General features: G+C 43.4%; 1 protein-coding gene across 3 annotated transcripts in view; it reads left to right on the forward strand.

Moving 5' to 3' along the window:
- The first annotated feature begins 674 nt into the window (after positions 1-674).
- BAZ1A (bromodomain adjacent to zinc finger domain 1A) overlaps positions 675-19,165 on the forward strand; it is a 60,542-nt gene continuing 42,051 nt past the window's right edge. For 2 of the 3 annotated variants that reach the window (XM_035327937.1, XM_035327938.1), the window contains exons 1-3: positions 676-929; positions 1,553-1,703; positions 8,741-9,019. In XM_035327937.1, the coding sequence (XP_035183828.1) occupies positions 1,591-1,703; positions 8,741-9,019 (392 nt within the window). In that variant the 5' untranslated portion in view covers positions 676-929; positions 1,553-1,590. Of the gene's footprint in view, positions 930-1,552; positions 1,704-8,740; positions 9,020-19,165 lie in introns of all 3 variants that reach the window. The other variant, XM_035327939.1, reaches the window with a different exon arrangement.

Raw genomic sequence — 19,165 nt, forward strand, 5'->3', positions numbered from 1 at the left:
AGGTTTTAGTCATCCGGGCTACCGCAGTGCTGCTCGTTGCCTTTACTTGCAGTGCTAATGAAAAACAACCTATGCACAGGTGCAGGAAACAGCACAGGATCTTCATTTGCCCGAACCGAATTTCAGGTTGTAAACTTGTATTTGGGTGTCAGCCTTCAAATACCAGTCACTTAAGTCGTCCTGTGGGGTTTTTACAATTGTGCAGTACGTTCTCTAGACCTTGCACTGTTGAACTGCGATGGATGGGGACCTCCTTCTGTGTTTTTATGTCTTTAAGCCGCCTGGCACTTAGGAGAGCACAATTAGATTAACATCCCACTCTTTAATCACCCACGGCACCGTGAGCGCACCGGGGTAAGAAATAAAAAAAAAGCGGTAAAAAATTAGTTCAGTAGCAGAACAACGTCCTGACGTTGGCGATTAACCGCAGGGGGGCAAGCAAGGCGGCGGGCAGGGCCCCATCTGACATGTTCGCAACCTGGCCGAGGGCAAAGCCCTGCCCTCGCCGCCCGGGGCTCGGCGGAGCCCCTCGCTGTCCGCAGCCCGGCCCGGGGGCAGCGGGCACCCGTGCCCGGTTGCCGGTGCCCGGGGTGCCGCCGCCTCAGCGCAGCCCGGCCGGCCGGGCCTCCCCCCCCCTCGGCGCGGCGCAGATCGCAGGCTGATAATTCGAAAATGGAGGATGAGCCCTCTCAGCCATTAATTAATAATGTAGCTCGCTGTCTTCCTGTGTGACACACGCTGGAAGGCACCGAGCGGCCAATAAAGATGTAGGGGAGAGAAGTGGAAGGCTCCTCCCCGCCGCTCTTCCTGATTGAGGGCTCGGAGAAGTAGATCAAAAACTTCCCGGGAGCTGGGGCGGGGGGGGCAGCGAGAAGGGACGAGCGGAGGGCGCCGCGTTTCGCACCCCGGGCGGCTCGGGGCAGCACCAGGTAGGCGGCAGGGGGGGAGCGGAGCCCCGGGCCCCCCGCGGCGGCGGGGCCGGAGGGCGGGGAACCCCCCGAGCCGTGCCGGGTGGGGGGGGGCGAGGACCCCGTTAGGGCAGGAAGCGAAGGAGGGCGATAAGCGGTCGCGGCGGGCAGGAGGAGGAGGAGTGGAAGTTGGTGTCCGGGCCGGCGTGCGCGGCTCAGAGGCGGGGAAGGGGTGACCCGGGGGCGGCGGGGGAGCGGCGGAGACAAAGCGCGGCGGCGGCGGCCGGGGTATCCCCGCGCCGAGCACGTTCTGTGCGGCCGGGGCCGGGGCGGGGTGGGCCGGGGGGGCGCCGCCCCCGCCCGGCGCTCGGCGTCACGGCCCCATTGTGAGGCTGCGGGAGGAGGCGGGGGAGGAAGGAGCCGCCGCTCGCTCCCCGCGCAGTCCCAGGCAGGCAGCGGCGTGTCAGGCACACAAAAGGCTGCCGCCGCCGCGCCGCCCGAGCCCGCCGCTTCTTCCCCGGCCCTCCCGGGGGGAGGGACACGCCGGGCCCGCTCCCTCCTCCCCGGGCCGGGGGTGCCGCCGCCCGCCCGCACTCACTGCCCGCCTTCCCTCCGTGTTTTTTTTTTTTCTCTCCGGTTCGAAGCGGGTCCCGGGGCAGGAAGGAGACGACGGAGCGGGGCGATGCCGCTGCTGCACCGCAAGCCCTTCGTGAGGGAGAAGCCCCCCGCCGACTTGCGGCCGGACGAGCGCGTTTTCCACTGCAGGGTCACCAACGAGATCTTCAGGGACTACGAGTAAGCCGCGGCCCCTTTCCCCCGGACCCCCCCGCGCCCTCCCGCCGGCGGCGCGGGGCAGGAGCGGTTGCAGCCCCCAACGGCTGACACCTGGGCGGGGAGGCGGGGGGAGGCGGCCGGGGGATTCCCCGGCAGCGCCGCGGGGAGCCCGGCGGGGCGGAGGGGAGGTGGCGGCGGTGCTGGTGGTGGCGGCGGGGGGGGACTGGCGCCGAGCCCGTGCTCCGCCGAGGGGTGGGGGGAGAGGGCGGATCTCCCGGCCTGGGCAGGGGGAATCCCTGCCCGCCTTCCCCTCCTGGCGGGGGGATCCCGCCGGCCCCCTCCTCCTCCTGCTGCTGCCGCCGCCGCGGGGCAGGGGGCGCCGGCTCCTGCGCACCCCCGCGGGGAAGTGAAAGTTGCGACCGCGGGAGGCGGCGGGCGGTGCGAGCCCCGGCCCCGGCCCCTGCCCCGCCGCATGTCGCTAGGCCGGGACGCGCCGCCAACGGCCGCCGGGCCGGGCCCGGGCTGCTCAACGGCGGCGGCCGTTCCTGTGTGCGGGCCCCGGCGGGCACCGTTGTTGTGGGAGCGCCCGGCCCGGCTCCCGGCCGACCCCCGGCCGCCGCGTTTAACTCCTTGTTCCCGGCGGCCTCCCCCGGGCCGGGGTGTCAGAGCCGCCGCGCCGCCCATGGCCGCGCTCGCCCCGCCCTCCGCGGGCCCAGGAGCCGCTGCCCGGCCCGGCTGGAAATGGCTCGGCCGCCCCGGGAGGGCCGCGGGGCGCTGCACCTGTCCGCGGGTCCCCGCGCCGAGCGGGGCCGGGCCCGGCCGGGCGTCCTCACAGCAAGGGGAGCGCCCGGGGCTGGAAGCTGGCCCCAGAGGGGCGAGCGGCGCGGCCGAGAGGGACACCTGTCCCCGCCGGGTCCCCGCCGCTGGTAGGGCTGCTGTGTCCCGTCACGGCCTTTTTTTTTTTTTTTTTTTTTTTTTTTTTTTAACCCCTCGGTGAAAAGACCGATGGAAACTGTGAAAGCGTCGTTAACACGGCGCGGTGGAGAAAAGGCAGGGGTAGTCCCTAAGTTAGTGTCACGTACTTGAGTGCTTGCAAGAACAATGGACGGAAAGTACTTAGACGGTTTTCTAAAGCTGCTGCATGCGTGTCTCCGGACCCTACAGCCTCATCCAGAACCGCCCCCGCCTACAGAAGTCCCCCAAATCCAAGCTCATTTGATATATATAATAAAAAAAAGACGTGTAGACTAATGAGATTGTATCTGAAATACTTTTCATTCGCAGCATATGAAATGAGAGCACACCTAGATCTTTTTCATGTTTAGGCTTGTTTTTCCGACTCAAATACACTTCACCTAATAAAATCTTGAAGAAGTTGGATTAGGTAACTCCAGAGGGTAATGCCTCGCTGTTTCCTGGGCAATGCGCTGTGTGTGGGGGGGAGAGGGGCGTTGAATATTTCGTTGGGAATCTTCTGCCGAGTGTTTTCGTTATAGGGCGTGTGAGAAGGTAACAAGCGAGAGCTGACAGCCTCGTGTTTCTGTAGGAATTAAGTCCCCCTCCCCCAGCTCCTAATATTTTGAAAGCTGCTTTTCTGGTTACAATTATTATTATCACATAATTAGCTGACTCTTGCGTTTGTTGACACCCCTGAAATGTGCTTTAGGTATATATAGTTTTGAGTAAATTTTAGCATGAAAGGTATCTTTTTTTTTTAAAACAGACTTATTTACATTGCGAGGATGTTGCCATTAGGAAAAAGCATGAAAGACCAAATTCCGTGTGTAACCAAAGTTCATGAATTGAGGGATGAATTTAGACTTGTGTTCACACAAGCTATCCCTAGAAATGTCAGTGGGTGGTTAGCTCAGAGGTTAGGGCTAGGATATGGTATTTGGGAAAATACTGTCGCCTTTCCTGCAGAATTTTCATCCCTTTTTGTTTTTTCTTTTTCACTTTTGTATTTTTCCTCGTCTTTGGTACTTCTCTACCTTGGATAAAATTGGTGGTTTGATTGACAAGCTCCGTATTTTTTACATGCAATGTTCTTTTGGCACAACTGTATTTGTTTACACCACAAACAACGTGCAATGATCTACTCTGCTGGAGAACAGTGGGTCACCTTTTGGCAAGTTCTACAGATGCTGATCTGTCCTCCTGGTTGCAACTCTTCCTACTTGCAAAGCAATGCTTCAAATAGCTACTGTCCTCTGAGAACACTTCCCTTTTCTTTGTCTAAACAAGGGCAATTAGGTTAATGATAGGGAGGGCCCACTTTAAAAAAATTGTATTAGTTCTTTCATGAAAGAAAACTGTTGTCCAAATCGGTCCTTTCTGCATCTACTTTTGCCATAATAACTGGATTTTTTTTTTTTTTGAAGGGGGAAATTTAAAGATTGCAGAATCTGACTAGGTCAAACAGGCTGTATCAATACGCATGGTAACCTGAATTCACCCCCACCTCCTTAAATATATACGTACACTTTTAATTACTACAAACCGCTAGTACTTAAGCTGTTTTTTTTTTAAGAGTACAAATTTAGAACGTTGAAAAGCTTCTTTCATGCTCACAGCAGCACTAGCAGAGATGAGTACGAATCACACATTGTATTACTCTTCTCTCCATAAGAACTCATACTAATGCAAGGAGAATTTGGCAAGACTAGTGTTTTGTAAAGTGACTTTCCTGTTAAGAATGCATTTCCTTTCTGATCTGAAATACTGTCACATAATTTTGTAATCCTTTAAAAGGGGGCACAGCGAGGTAGCAAAGTTCAGTTGTGTTTATGAGGAGCTGAGGGAACCAATGTTTTTAATGCTTAATTGTCGTCCTGAATGGGAGGTGGATCTGGGGATAGATCAACAAAAGAGTGTGAGCTGGAAGAGTAGTAGATGGAAAAGCAAGTAAGGAGGTGCACATTAAAACAGTGGGATGTAGTTGCCAGTCTTTTTCACCTTGTCTAGGAAACTATGGGAAGTCTTCCTCATGAAGACAGTCTGTTTTATTTTCCCCATTTAGGAGGCTATTGATTTAAAGAGAGGATTTCATAGAGCTAAGAAAGTAGAGTAGTAGACAGTGGAAGGAATGTTTCTCATTTTAAAACATAGGGACTTGGTGGGTGGAAGAAATTGTGTACCTTAAAAACCTACTAAAATGTTATTTATAGATTGACCTGTGGGATTGTAAGTTAAAGTCAGAAAGAGGTCTCTTTTAAAGGCTTTTTAAAGTACCCTTAGGTTAATTAGGTGGACTTTTCTATTTTGTTGAAGATAAGCCCATAAATTGGAAATATATTTCTTAATGTGTAATTAATCTGAAACCTGAAAGAGTAAGTGTCTTTCTTTGATTTTAGTTTGTACGTTACTTTGTAGTATGTACTGTTGCCCACTTCTGGAAACAGGTAGAGTACATGAATGCTCCTGTTTGCCATGAACTGGATGGCAAAGTTTGTTTGCTGTGACTATCCAGATAGCCTATGTAGATTACACATCCCATAGCCTACGTAGATTACATGTTAGATTTTGACAAGGGCTTCAGGATTAAAAATCATGTTGTCTACATATTAGCCGTTAAATAGATTTTCTTGCTTTTCTCTTAGATCTCATGTAACAAAGCTTTCTCCTTTTTTACATTCTCCAGAATCTAGTTCTTCTGTTTAAACAAGAACAAGCCCTCCCCTGACTTGTTTTTAAGATATGCTAAATAAATGAATGAAAGTAACTGGTTTGAGACAAGCACGTGCTTGAAGTACTAAAAATACAGTAGAACTTAGACTCGGTGGCAATACTTGGTTAGTTCAGGCACAAGTCATCTCTTGCTGCTAGGCTTGATTGATTTCTTTCTTTATTTTTATATCTATTGCAAGTGCAGTCAGCAGAGAAACGGCAAGTAATTTATCTCCAGAAATATTTTCTTCTACTAATGAACTGCCTCCTGTCAAATACTTACAAGCAGCGGCACTAAACTGCTCAATGACTTGCTGATCATTTTGCAGTTTAGCTTACCTTGCGTGGCAAACTATCTCTGTAACATACATGTCAGAAGATGCCCAGCAGAGAAGTCAGCATTAATTACTTGATGGCCTGCAGCTGGGTGCAACGTGGGCACCGTTGGCCTGGTGGGGCCTCATGGGTGAGCTTCCAGCACTTGCACGAGCCCTCGTGTCTCGTGAGAACCATGTTGTAGGGAGCTGCACAGGTCTTGAAACAGCGAGAAAGCCCCACAGGTTGTAATCCCTAGATAAGGACGTCGATAAGGCTTTAGGTATGACGTGGCAGCAGATGCACTTGCTTTTGTGAATTTGAATCGAGTGTGGAATATGATCAAGTGTATGGCTGCTCTTTCTGGGAGGAGAAAGTAGAGCGCTGCTGCTGGGCTGTTGTTTTGGTAGCTGCTGTGTGTGCGCTCTGGAAGTCTTCTCGTGATAACCGAAACGTACCACAGAGACAGGGAAAGGAGGAGTGCTACAAATAAAATCTGTTGCTGTGCTGTTGTGATTTCTTTTTTTTCTTCCTCTCCCTCGAACCGAGTTAAAGTGAGATCATTAAAACATTGCAATAAAACTGTGTTAACAGACTAAGCCACAGATGGTTTTGATGTGCTCTGTGTAATGACTAGCTACAGACAAATAAGGCCTTCAAAACTGAAAGCAAATTTTTTTTTGGTACAATTTCTTCTTCCTTGTGACTTTACGGGGGAAAAATCCACACAAAACAAAAGAGGAAATGAGCTGCAATGAAACTAGATACACAAAGCATTGTATGCAAATGGAAAAATGTTTTCCTCAAATATGTTTCAGTTCAAGTAATCTTAGAATTTTGTGTTTGAGGTAATCATGGGAAAAGAGACTTCAGAGGGTGTTTTTTTGTGTATGGATTTATTTATTTTTTTTAAAAGAAGTTCAATGTTGCTGCTTTAAATAGCCCAAGTGCCCAGTGTCCCCTCACAGAGAGCAGCAGCAGCCCTTAAAGGCACCGTCAGCCTCCGGCTCCCCCTGCCTCTGTGTGCACGCTCTCTTTTCCTCAGCAATTTTTGAAAACTATGTGCTGATGGGTTTTTGAGTAAGTCTTAGATTGCTTTTGTGCTTCCCGGCTAAGGGTAATTGTTGAGAACCTCTTTGGTAAGTGAGAAGCAGAAATGTACGTAGAGAGACAGTGGTATGAAGATTTGAGTAAATATATAACTTCATCTACTGAAGTCAGTAAGGCTACTTCAAATTATTGTCAATCTCATACAGAAGTAGTGAAATGCAAGGCAGAAATAGACCTGAAATAATTATGTGGTGTTTATTCCATTACCTTTCCTTAAAAAATCTGTCCGTTCATCTTTATCTTACCTATTTTTAAATGTCTAAGTAACTGTTCTGTGCTTTACTGATATTCATTTGTTTATTTTTTGCTAATACCTGTTTGGATTCAATATAGTTGACAGCAAAAAGGCAATATTCTGTCCTATCCACAAACAGAATGACTGACAGCCAGCCTTTCTTATGTATTGAAGAACAATCCATCTCCTTCTTTCTCTCCTTTGTTCTCCATTTCTTAGAGTAGGCAAATGGAAATTATTCAGCATTACACGTGTTGTCAGATGTATGAGTTAGACACAAATGATATAAGAATACTGTAACTTTGTAGTTGTTAGATAATATTAATATAATGTGTATTTCCTCTTCTGTCCTAATTCCCTTCTTGTCACAACTGGTGTTCTTCCTAAAGCATCTTTCTCTCACTCAGAGGAATCCTCTGCTTGTACAGAAAGGATTATCTGAGCCAGGACCCTCCATTGTCCTTAATCTGGAATTTTCATTTTCAAAATGTTATTGTTGCATTGTCCGGCTGCAGTGAATATCATCATCTGTGTAACTGGTGCACATTCGTTGCCTTGAGTTTGCAGGGAGCCTGCAATAAACTTGAAGTGTGAACTGTACAGCTCTTTAACCCTGTTATGAGAAATAACTTGAGCAGTTCCATCCCTATAAAAACGGCAACACTGTACTGTGTAACTTTTCTTAAAGAAATGAAACTTCAGTTTAAGGGTCTCAAGTAGCATGCAACACTCTTCAGGTATTGTGTGTCTGCCTTGAAACAGCTCTGTTAAACTGATACAAAGCAAAACCCCCCAAATTTGTCAGGTTGCATACCTACAAATACTAGTCTGCTAAGAGTTGGAAAAGAAGGCAAATGTCTGAATTGGGGCACACTGAAACATTGCTCTGCTGTCAGATCACCGATCGTATTGACGTGGTTCTGTGAGTAGCTAACCTGATCTATATGATCTAGAAAGTGTTTTAAACAAATCACTGTGTTTCTGATACCTGTCAAAAATTGACAGCTATTGACTAATGACAGCCCTTCCTTCTTGATTCCAGTGTAGTAACCAGAAAGTAAGCAATAACAATGCTATAATTCTAGCATTAATTGGAAATACAGGGAAGGAAGAGAATCAATATTTGCTGGTGGAACAAGGGAGGAGAAGAATCTGTATGAAAAAAATAGTTCAATGCTTTTTCTAAGAGCAGTACAAACAGTGAAGGAATAAAAACTATTTAGAGAAGTACTTGACATTAAGTTTTTTTTACCTCTCCATCTTTTCATTTGTGAGCTAGGGCACTCCAAATCTGAAACTTACTCAAGTTTCAACATGTTTTTGTGATTTTAAGGTTGTTCTGTGTTTATACAACTCCAGACCCTCCTCCTGCAAATATGTGAGGAAATAGAGGGGATGCAAAAGGATATGTCACATTAAACTCAGTGTGATTATTTTTGTGCATAAGGCTACTTTATGTGAATGTGTGTGTTTACAGCACTTGTAGGTCTTGATGCTCTCTGACTGCACTCTGTAGTGAGAGGAGACCTTGGTTTTACAGTAACAATTTACCAAGCCATGGCTTAAGAAGTCATAAATAACCTTTGTGTCTGCAACCTGTATAGGAGTAGAGCTGTCTTTGAACTTCAAGCTCATAAGAGAAAGTTGCTGCTGTATTAATTGTGACCATACTGAATGTGATGTTAGAATGTAATTATTTTCTTTCTCTCCCCCCTATCCCCTTTCTTTTCAGTGACTTTTTTGAACGCACCATTCTGTGTAACAGCCTCGTATGGAGCTGTGCTGTCACAGGTAAACCAGGACTCACATATCAGGAAGCACTGGAATCAGAGAAGAAAGCCAGACATAATCTACAAAGCTTTCCAGAGGCACTCATCATTCCAGTTCTCTACTTGGCCACCCTTACCCATCGCTCACGACTTCATGAGATCTGTGATGAAATCTTTGCTTATGTCAAGGATCGGTATTTTGTTGGTGAAATGGTGGAAGTAGTTAGAAATAATGGTGCAAGGTAAGTGTGTGTGTGTGTGTATTTAAATATATGTATCTGTATTTCTTTTGGGTTGGTGGGCACCCTTCTATGTATGTGTACTTTTAAGCCAAAAACCAGGAAAATAAACTTCATCAAACACAGCAGAAGTCAGGTGTGATACTTAAGCTAGTGATACTGTTACTGCTCCTAACTGCTTTAATTAAGAGTAGGATTGTATTGCTGGGCTTGGTTTCTCATTCCTTAGCTTAGAAGTAGCTGTGGGGGTAGGAGTATTCTCTCAAGTCTTGACGCAGCAGTCTTCAGTCCCAGTGGTGGATTTGTGAAGGAATGGCAGTCTCTTGGCTCATCTGTGTGTTTTGTTTTTTTTTTTTAAAAAAAAAAAAAAGGTGGGCTGCTCCTAGAATGAGATCTAATTAGGAACTAGGGGAAGCTATGAGTTAGAATTCATATGGAAGTTTTGATGAAATCATCCAGAAAAAATTAATCAAGTGGTGTATTGCGTATCCAGAGTGGCTAAACTATAGGAAGCTTAAAGAATTGATTAGAGTTGGGTTTTTGATTTCTAGGTGGTAACTAAAATTGTAAGTGTATTCTCAGAAAAGTTAGGAATTAACTGTAAAATGTTTGTAATAGGAGATTATCTGTGATCCTGCTTCCCTCAGGGTTAATGCTGTGCTTATACTGATTTATATATTGTAAGCATTTTTATTGTTATCTTAAACTGATAAAATTTGGAAGAATGTTGAGCTTCAGATGCTTTTTCATATCATTAGTACATATGTAGTATAAGTAAGTTGTCTTACAATGCCTAGCTAGCCTGAGTCTTTGTTTAAGCAACTTCTAGGAGAGGATTAGAACAGGTCTCTGTTTTTGTCAAAATGAGTCTGCAGTTTCATGTAACTGAGATATAAAATGGAAAGACTTAAACATGCTTAACTTGGAAATACCTGCAGAATGTGCATTAAAGCCTTTGTGGGTTCACCTGTTCTTGTTTGACCAGGAGGAAGGTGCCAGTTTACAGTGCAGAGCAGACAGGGTGCAACCAGGGCAATATGGGCTTCATAAGAACCTTGTGTATGTTGGGTGGTAGGAGTGGGCTGATTCAGTGTGGTTGTCGGAGAGTATCTCTGTTCTCTATGGGTTTTCTTAGTGGCTGCTCCAGATCTTATTAAAGGTAAATTTTGTACTATATCGGGAGGAGAAATCTGTTTGTGTTGTGGGATATAAATTGTAAGGAAATTTGTATGGTATGTACTTGATATGTGATGGGACTTAATATAAAAGCTTTCCATCTCTTCCCTGTTCTATTCCTTTCAACCAGTAAAGTCTCAGTCTGCAAACCTTAGACAAGAACAGCTTTGGTAGAATTGCTGCTTCCAGTATAGAAAACCTAAATCCAAAGTCTGTTTCTATCTTTCTCATTTTATACTTGTCTAGTGGAGAGACCCATGTCACCCTTAGCATTGTAGTAATTTTGCTTTGCGAGTAAGATTTTATTTTACCAGGAACCTGAATATTACAAAACTTAAGTGTAATTCAGCTGTTGGTTTTCAGTAGCTTGATGAAATGCCTTCGTTTCCAATCTTTGAAGATATTGTTAATTTCCAAACTATTAACAAAAAGAATACTTTAGGATGTCAAACTTTTTTCCCCAAGAACAACTTTCTTGTCTTTAATTGCTTTTCTAAACTCTTAGCTGAAAGACATCTATGTATCTTCGCTTTTTAAAGCTTACATGAAAAGTAGGCTAATGTGCCATAAATGCAGATCTTTCTTGTTTATTCATCTTACAAAATTCAGAATCTGTTTCACTTTTCCTTGTGCACCATCATAAATCATGCTTTAAGTTTGTCCTAAGAAAATGGCTTCTATTTACCATCTGGGCTGAATTCTATTCAGATAAAGTTGTGATATCAGTCTATCTTGTGAAGATAAAGGCTGGTAGAAAAAATAAAGAAAGCTCTAATTCAGTCTCCTTAGTTATTCAAAATTGTGTAGAGATACATATCTAACAATTGTGTTTGTTACAGTTTCACAGAACAATTTATTAATAAGGTTTAAGCTAAATTTCTTCAGCCTTTGGCATAGGCTAGATAATAATTCAAAATACTGGAGGTTCAGATAAAATCTATTCCCATCAAAAACTAACCTGCTAGAAATTGCATACTTTAAACTGCATGAGCGTGAAGTGTGACTGTTGATATGAAGCATGAAAAATTCTCCATAGCTGACTGTATGCCACTGATATTCTAGCTAAATGTATAGCAGGGAGCTACTTCAGGTCTTTAATACTAACTTAAGGAAACAGTGCAAATAACATGGTACTGCAGAGGGATTTTTATGCTTGGAGATAAATAATTAAAGAATATAAAGTGGGAGGAGGTGAGGCGTAGTTATTCTTCTGCCCAGTTAGCAGTTGACTTTGACCTGTTTTTTTTAAGGACTGTGTTGGGGCTTAAGTATACCAACTCATTACTTGTAAATAGCACTGCTGTTCAACGAAGTGATTGGTGTGTTTGTCCTGACTAGCTATGTCTTCGTGGTCTTTTCTCGCAAAAATGGTCATAGTCCATCTAGGAGCATCAGACCAACAGAGTTAGGCAGATCATGAGAACTCGTTTTCATAGTGTTGTTGTAAACTGTTTCACTGCATTTAGGTATGAATCTTTTTACACAGAGATTGTTTATTATCTGAGGTCCATGCATCATTTGATGTGAAACTAATACCATGATACTCATGTAACCAAGGGTAAATAAAGGCTGCTCAAGCAATTTAAGTATTATAAAATATTAATTCCTAACTTTGCAAGTGTAATAGTCTTGTAGGATGGATTACTTTGATGTGGTTTTCTAGATGTTGAACAAAATTAATGGACAGGAACCCAAAGATGAGAAGAGTTAGTGTTTTTGGCTTAATGTACATATTTTTTGAGTACAAGAAGCACTCTATAGGACTGTAAGGAGTGGACAGGAGATCTGGAAGAGTAAGAAGACAGGTGCTTTGTTGAGAAGGTAGGCAGAAGACAACTTTTGAGACTTGTGGTTCTTGTATTCTACCTCTGTGTTCTGGTTGTTACAGAATCTCATGCCGCAGTGACATTTCTGGTGCCTTTCAGGCTCTTACTGTTTCTAGCCTTCTGTTGCACTGCTCCATTTTGAATTTGGCTGCTTCTGCCTTGTTGCTGAGGTCTGGTAGGAGGAACTTGGAGAGTTGGCTAGATGTTTTGTCCTTCCTGTTATTTTGGTATGTCTGGTGCCTTAACAGTCCTTATCGACCAGAACAAGAAATTGCAGAGAGAGCCCCGAGTCCTTTGGTGTGGCTTGGTCAGGCAGTCAAAGTGATGCGTGCAACTTGGTAATCTAGTAGAAGCAACAAGGAGGTAATTCTCTTTGCTCTTTACCTCTTCAAATGATGATGTATGGATTAAAAATGGCTAGTGTGTGTTTGTATGTATGTGTTCAGCTTTCCTGGTGAAATGTGGGCTGACTTTCCTCTAAAGTGGCAGCTGTGCCATGCCTTAAAAAGGAGGTGTTCAGATTCAAGGGTAAAGAACTGTAGGAGTTGTGTAACGTTTTCCTAGTACTCCTTTCCTAAAATACGCTTTTTTGAAATATCAGTCAGAAAACATCATATAATGTAGACTGAAAATTTCAAATGAAGTGCAAGTTTGAGTTGCCAACGCATTGAAAGCAGCTGTCAGTAAATACTGTTAACTTAGAATGTCAAATCACCGTTTATGGAAAACATTTTATTGATGATGACATGGAAATCATTCTATATTTTATTGAGAGGGGAGGGTAATAGTAATATTTCATGTTAACCATTGTCCCTTAAGATTTAAAATAAGCAGTTAATGTTTTGGCTCACACTATTGAAGCAGAAGGATAAACGTTGATCATGTCATTGGAGTTGCTTCCTATTGCACATCAGAACTGGAGCTTAAGACCTATATGTACTAGTCTGTCTTTTCTGTTTTTCCACATAAAATGGCATATCTTGTAGCAATCTGTTCATTTGTTGTTGTCTTAGTACTGTGTTGTATTGTTAGTGCTTAAAACTTTAAGTGATTTACAGTATTTTAGAATCTGAAGCCAGTTATCTGTGCTATGGGAAGCCTACCTGAAATAACATCACTGAGTTCCTTAGTAGACAGAATAGCAACCAAATAAAACCTACAGTTGTGTGATTCTCTCAGCTATAGGACCTGTTTTTTTTCTGCTTGAGGTCAGCAGTGTTTTTTTTAAAATTGTCAGAGGAAAAACTAGATTTAAAGCATGTGTAAACAACCAGATGTGATTTATCATCGGTGTTCTGAGATTTAATGGTATTAAAAGAAATAATGGCTTTCTTTATTAGGGTAAACAAGTGAGCAGTGTGATAATTAGTTAACTAATCTGTAAGCTTGCAGTCTGGCTGGAGCAGTAAAGAGATCTGAGATTCGAGGTTGGACTACTTTACTAACTCTTTGATTACCTCCCCCCGGGGGGCCCCCCCCCCCCCCCAAAAAAAAAAAAAAAAAAAGAGCTTAGGGGATGATGCCCTCCCTTCCCTGCTGGCGTTGAGGGACAAACAGTTGTTGTCCAGCAGTTAGCATGGAACCTAATTAAAAAGTTGACCACCTGCAGACTGAAATAGGTTGCTTACAGGTAGTGAATAAGGAAAAAAATCATATAGAATGTGAAAGATATAAAAAAGGAATGTATTTTTTCACTTGCTGTGACCACTAGATGACACCACTGCAGAAGAATACTTGCTTGGTGTCTGTAAGCAAACCATACCAGAACGCTTTAAGAGATTGTAGTATTTGTAAAATGAACACAATTTATAGAACTAGTAGATAGATATTCTCTGTTAAGAAGGTTGCTACATCTGAGGTAGAGGCTGGTATACCGTCTCTGCTCTGAATGATCTGGTGGTGTTGGCCACTGCTAAGCTACAGGAAATGTAGATAATCATGGAACAACCTTGCCTGCAGTGAGACTTTTTAAACTCATTGATTGTTTGGCTAGTGTCCTAATGCCTTGGGCCTGTTCATAATGGATTAACCACTGAGTTCAGGCAATTAGAAACTTGAATACTGTTTTTTTCTCTGTACGTCTGAACTGGGATGCACAGTAGCATGTTGCCACCATTACTACGCCTGGTTGATAAGGGGTTAGCATGGTAGAAGGTGATTATAACTAACTTTCTAACTTTTTCATTTGACCTGATAACTGGTTATTACACATGGTTATATATATGATTGACTGCTGAGAGCTAGGACAAGTTGGTAAGCCCACCAAGAAATAAAGGCAAATTGCCTTCCAAAGCCTTCAGGTTGTAATGAGTTACCTGAATTTAATTCAGCTTCTAGTCCACTGGTACATTTTCTACTTTGGTAGTTTTCAAAGCTGGCTGGATGCAGAGGCACTGAAGTTAATGTCTGTAGAATCAGAAAGATATAGTGCATTTTTGTATTGGAAAGATTTAAGAAACTTCTGCATACAAAGAAAGTTTCCAGCTCGATTACAAATGCGGAATTTGAGTTCCAGTAGCGAAGTTAATGTGAAGATTATGAAATAGCATATGTGAAGGTACTGGAGAGTAGCTTACTTATTCATAAAGCATATATAGTTTGCATACTTCCAGCACTGCCATCTAAGGATCACTCAACTTCTGGACTGGAAAAATCATATTTAAAGAATTCGCTTTGTTGCCCTTAAGTCCTTCGGCATATAAATATCTTTGTATTTGTTGACTAATATATTTGTAGTTGACTAATGGAAGCTGAGACGATGATAATGTGGGAGAGAACCTGCAACTCATTTCTTACAAGTTATCAAAAGAGTGTTAAAACTACTTTTGCTGCCAGTTTCTGTTAGCGCTCATTTCTGTGCACGCTCCCTACTAATATAACTGTATACATTTTAAGATACGGGTTTTGGTTGTTCTCTCACTTTTATTTTTTAATCAGTGTAATACCGTGAGCGGATTGTTGGGCAGGCAAAGTGGTGTTGCTGTATTAGAAAAAATGCTTTTATAATTCTGGTATTTGAAACACTACTTTCATTTAGATGTCTGTTTTTAAAAAGTGCATTTCCTTTTGCTCCTGACTTATTAATCGTTGTTTTCTTTGTTAAATGTCGGCATCAAAGTATTCCCCTCCCCCCAGTTTGAAACAGAGCTTTGTGTCTAAGAAATAAATGTCCTGTATTCAAAGGGATTTTTGGTCCATTTATTGTAACACATTCAAGAAGAGGCACCTTTATTACACACCTAGGCCTTGAAGAGTGGTGTTGATTTTTGACTTGAAATAGGGATGTAGCAGAGTGTCAGACCATTACTTGTATTGCAGCAACGTGTAGTATCAACGGGATCAAAAGCCGTTGTGCAGAACACTTGGTGGGCGGTAAGAAATGGTCTATCTCCTATCGATCTTGTAACTGCAAACCTTGGTTTCACTTAAAGGCCTACTGAGCATTTGGGAAGAACTTTGAGTAAATGAAGCTGCATGTAGCTGCAGGATCAAGGTTTAAGCTTGACATCCTGTGATGTCTGTTACTGGCCAGCTACCTAGGGGAATGCAGCTTTTCTTTCCCATCTTCAAGTTGTGTTCTTCCACTGCTTCAGCAGAGTTGAGTGGAAATACCTGCTTGTTCCTGAAGTAGTAATGGCTTGTGTACATGCCTTTGAGTTCAGAGAAAAAAAACTCTGATTCTCATCAGATTCTTCAGTGAGCCACTGGAAGTAGCTGATGAAACACACTTACCCAGCTCTTTATGTTGGATTAGGTTTATTTTTTTTTGGTCAGTTAAGTGAATTCAATTTAATGGCAATTAATAAATCATACTGAATGCCAGAGCTACAAAAAGCAAGCACCACAGTAAGTATGTGGCTGGAAGGTGTAATGGCAAGATAAGATTTCCCTCTTTTGGCAGTGTCAAAGTGTTAAGTAATCTCTGCATTTCCTGGAGCAGTAGTCAGAGGCTGAAGATGCCATTTGGTTTTGTATACCTTCAGTTAGCCATGTCCTTACCATTCTTCTGGGAATGACAAGGTTCAGTCCTACCTTAAGGTTTTCTGCTAGTTGTGTCAAGCTGTTCTTCAAAATACATCCCAGAATCATTCTTCAGAGAGACTGATGGAGTTTTGCTTCTGGTGTAACCATGCCTTGTGCCACAGGCTGCAGTAGGCATCTCTTGCCTGTTGTGCCTCCATAGGCACCAAACATGTGTTGCAGTGTCAGAACAATATGACTACAGGGGAGTTTATGTGGAATTCAAAAAATATAATACAGTTTTGTAGCTGTACAGCTTTAAGTGCACATCATGGAGCAGATCCTCCTGGAAACTATGTGGAGGCATATGGAAAATAAGGTGATTGGTGACAGCTAACATGACTTCACTAAGGGTGAGTCATGTGTGACAAATTCAGGGGCCTTCTGTGATGGGGTTGCAACATTGGTGGATAAGGGAAGAGCAACTGATGTTATCTACCTGGCCTTGTCAAGTACTTCGCACACTGTCTTGTATGACATATGGCTCTCCAATTTAGAGAGGAGTGGGTTTGACAGGTGGACCACTCAGTGGATAAGGAATTGGCTGGATGGTTGCACTCAAAGAGTTTCAGTCAATGGCTCAGTCTCCAGGTGGATACCAGGGATGAGTGGCATTCCTCAGGGGTTGGTGTTGTGACTTTGTCGGCTGTATGGACAGTGGGATCAAGTGTACCTTTAGCAAGGCTGCTGCCAACGCCAAGCTGTATAGTGCAATTGACACACTGAAGGGAAGGGATACCATCCAGAGGGACCTTGACAGACTTGAGAGCTGGGCCTGCGTGAGCCTCATGAGGTTCAACAAGACCAGGCACAAGGCTCTGCACACTAATCAGGGCAATCCCAAGCACAAATAAAGGCTGAGTAGAGAATGGACTGAGAACAGCCCTGAGGAGAAGGACGTGGGGTGTTGGTTGATGGCTCAATATGAGCCAACAGTGTGTGCTCGCAGTCCAGAAGGCAACCGTATCCTGAGTCACATCAAAAAAAGCGTGGCCACCATGTTGAGAGGGGATTTTCCCCCTCTACTCTGCTCTTGTGAGAGCCAACCTGGTGTACTGTTTGCTGGGGCCTCAGCATAACAAGGACGTGGACCTCCTGGGAGTGAGCACGAAGTCCTGGGAGGACCTCGAAGATGATCAGAGGGCTGGAGCACCTCTCCTATGAACAGGGGCTGAGGGAGTTGGGGTTGTTCAGCCTGGAGAACAGGCTCTGGGGATGCCTTATAGCAAGCTTCCAGTAGGCTGTAAAGGGGGCCTACAAGAAAGCCGGAAAGGGACTTTTTACAAGGGCATGTGGTGATAGGACAAGGAGTAATGTCTTTAAGCTAAGAGAGGGTAGATTTAGATCAGATTAAAGGAAGAAATTCTTCCTGATGGTGGTCGTGAGGTGTTGGAACAGGTTGCCCAGAGAAGCTGGGATGTCCCCATCCCTGGCAGTGTTCAGGGCCAGGCTGGATGGGGCTTTGAGCAACCTGATCTGGTGGGAGGTGTCCTGCCCATGGCAGGAGGGTTGGAACTAGATATTCAAGACTTGTTCCAACCCAAACCATTCTATGAAGCTTGTGCTTAAAATTCGTTTGTTTTGCAGCAAGCTCTTGTTACCTCTGTGTGTAGATAGATTACATTTTACAGTGTGGAAGTGTTGAATATTGTATTCTCTGAGGTCTCTAGAACTCTTAAATTGCTAGGGTCTTTTATGTTCTTCTACTTGTGCAGCTAACCAGCCCTACCTGAAAGTCTCAGAAATCAATAGATTTTTTTTTTTTCTCAGAGACAGATGTGTGTTAGTATTTAAAATTAAATTATAAGAAAAAAACAAACATTAGTGATCCATCTTCTAGCTTTTTATTTAAAACTGTTGGGTTCCTGTGTTGTTTCTTCTTCTTTTCCTTTAAAAAAAAAATCATCTAGGCCAAGCATTTATTGGAACCTTTCCTCTTTCCTGTAAGATCTATTTAACCTATCTAAAGAGACCTCAGCTTGTTTTCTGAGACTAGCAAAAACTAAAGCTGTGAGTATGAAGGCCATCTTTGGGACCTATATGCTGTTGTTGATAGCAGCCTGTAGTGCAGAAAGAGAATGCAAAACTGTTTGTAGAGTAGTTGTTTTCTAGATCTTCTGGTATAGATTTTGTCTGTCATTCTCTGAGCTAGACTTGTTGGGACTCTTGTGTAAAAGTTTGTAATGGGTCTTTTCCCATTTTATCTGTTCATACTCTGAATACGTTTGGGATTCACTTAGTGTGACAGTAAGTTTTTTACAGTATTTTTGCTATTTTGAAGAAAGTGCTACTTGACTGAGAGGGGTGTGTGTATATACACAAAAATTTAATGCTGCTGTCTTTTTAAGATTAGGTGCCCAGTTCTTAATTTGGGAATACTCTTTATTTCCCATAATCTTCTCTTGACTTGAATAAGATTCTTTTTTCAAATAGGTTGGAGCAAGCAACTGAAGGCTGATCTAAAGGTTGTTATGTGGCAATGAGTGAGTTGAAACTGGACATGTTAAAAAGAAAATAGGTTGTGAAGTTACAAAAAAGTTTTTACTCTGAATAATTCAAGGTACTGAAATAATCTATTTTAGAAAGTCATAAGAAGCTCTTAAAATTTTTAAAAAATCTGATCAATTGATGAATCTGATGAATTACAATGTGATCAATCAATGGTCTCATAAAGTGCTTGTCTGTGATGGCAGGTAGCTGGATTTGAGACCAACTTGTAATGTCTTTGTGGCTAGAATTAGAGCTTATCATCATGTAACTTTTAGAAGCAGGCCTGCTGAACATAAGTAAATTGCACTGTTTCTGGTGTTTTTTTCCTGTGTCTGTTTTTCTGGAAGAGGAGATCTAATCTGATCTGTTTGACTTTGACATAAGCTCTCTAAAGATCTTAAGGTATCATTTTTAGAAAGTATTTAAGTTAGTGTACTTCACCTGGATGTCTTGCTTCAGCTTTCAGCTCTGTTCTTCTACATGCATTATGATACAAAATAATAAATGTTATAAATGAACTCTAGGAGTGTTTCAAGTACTTGAAGCAGCAGACCTTCATTTTCATTACAAGTGGAGCATCTTAGTCCAGGGAATTTTGCTGCAACTAGCCATGAATTGACTGTAACAAGGTTAAAAT

The sequence above is a fragment of the Oxyura jamaicensis genome, chromosome 5 (assembly GCF_011077185.1).
Source record: "Oxyura jamaicensis isolate SHBP4307 breed ruddy duck chromosome 5, BPBGC_Ojam_1.0, whole genome shotgun sequence".
NCBI lineage: Eukaryota > Metazoa > Chordata > Aves > Anseriformes > Anatidae > Oxyura > Oxyura jamaicensis.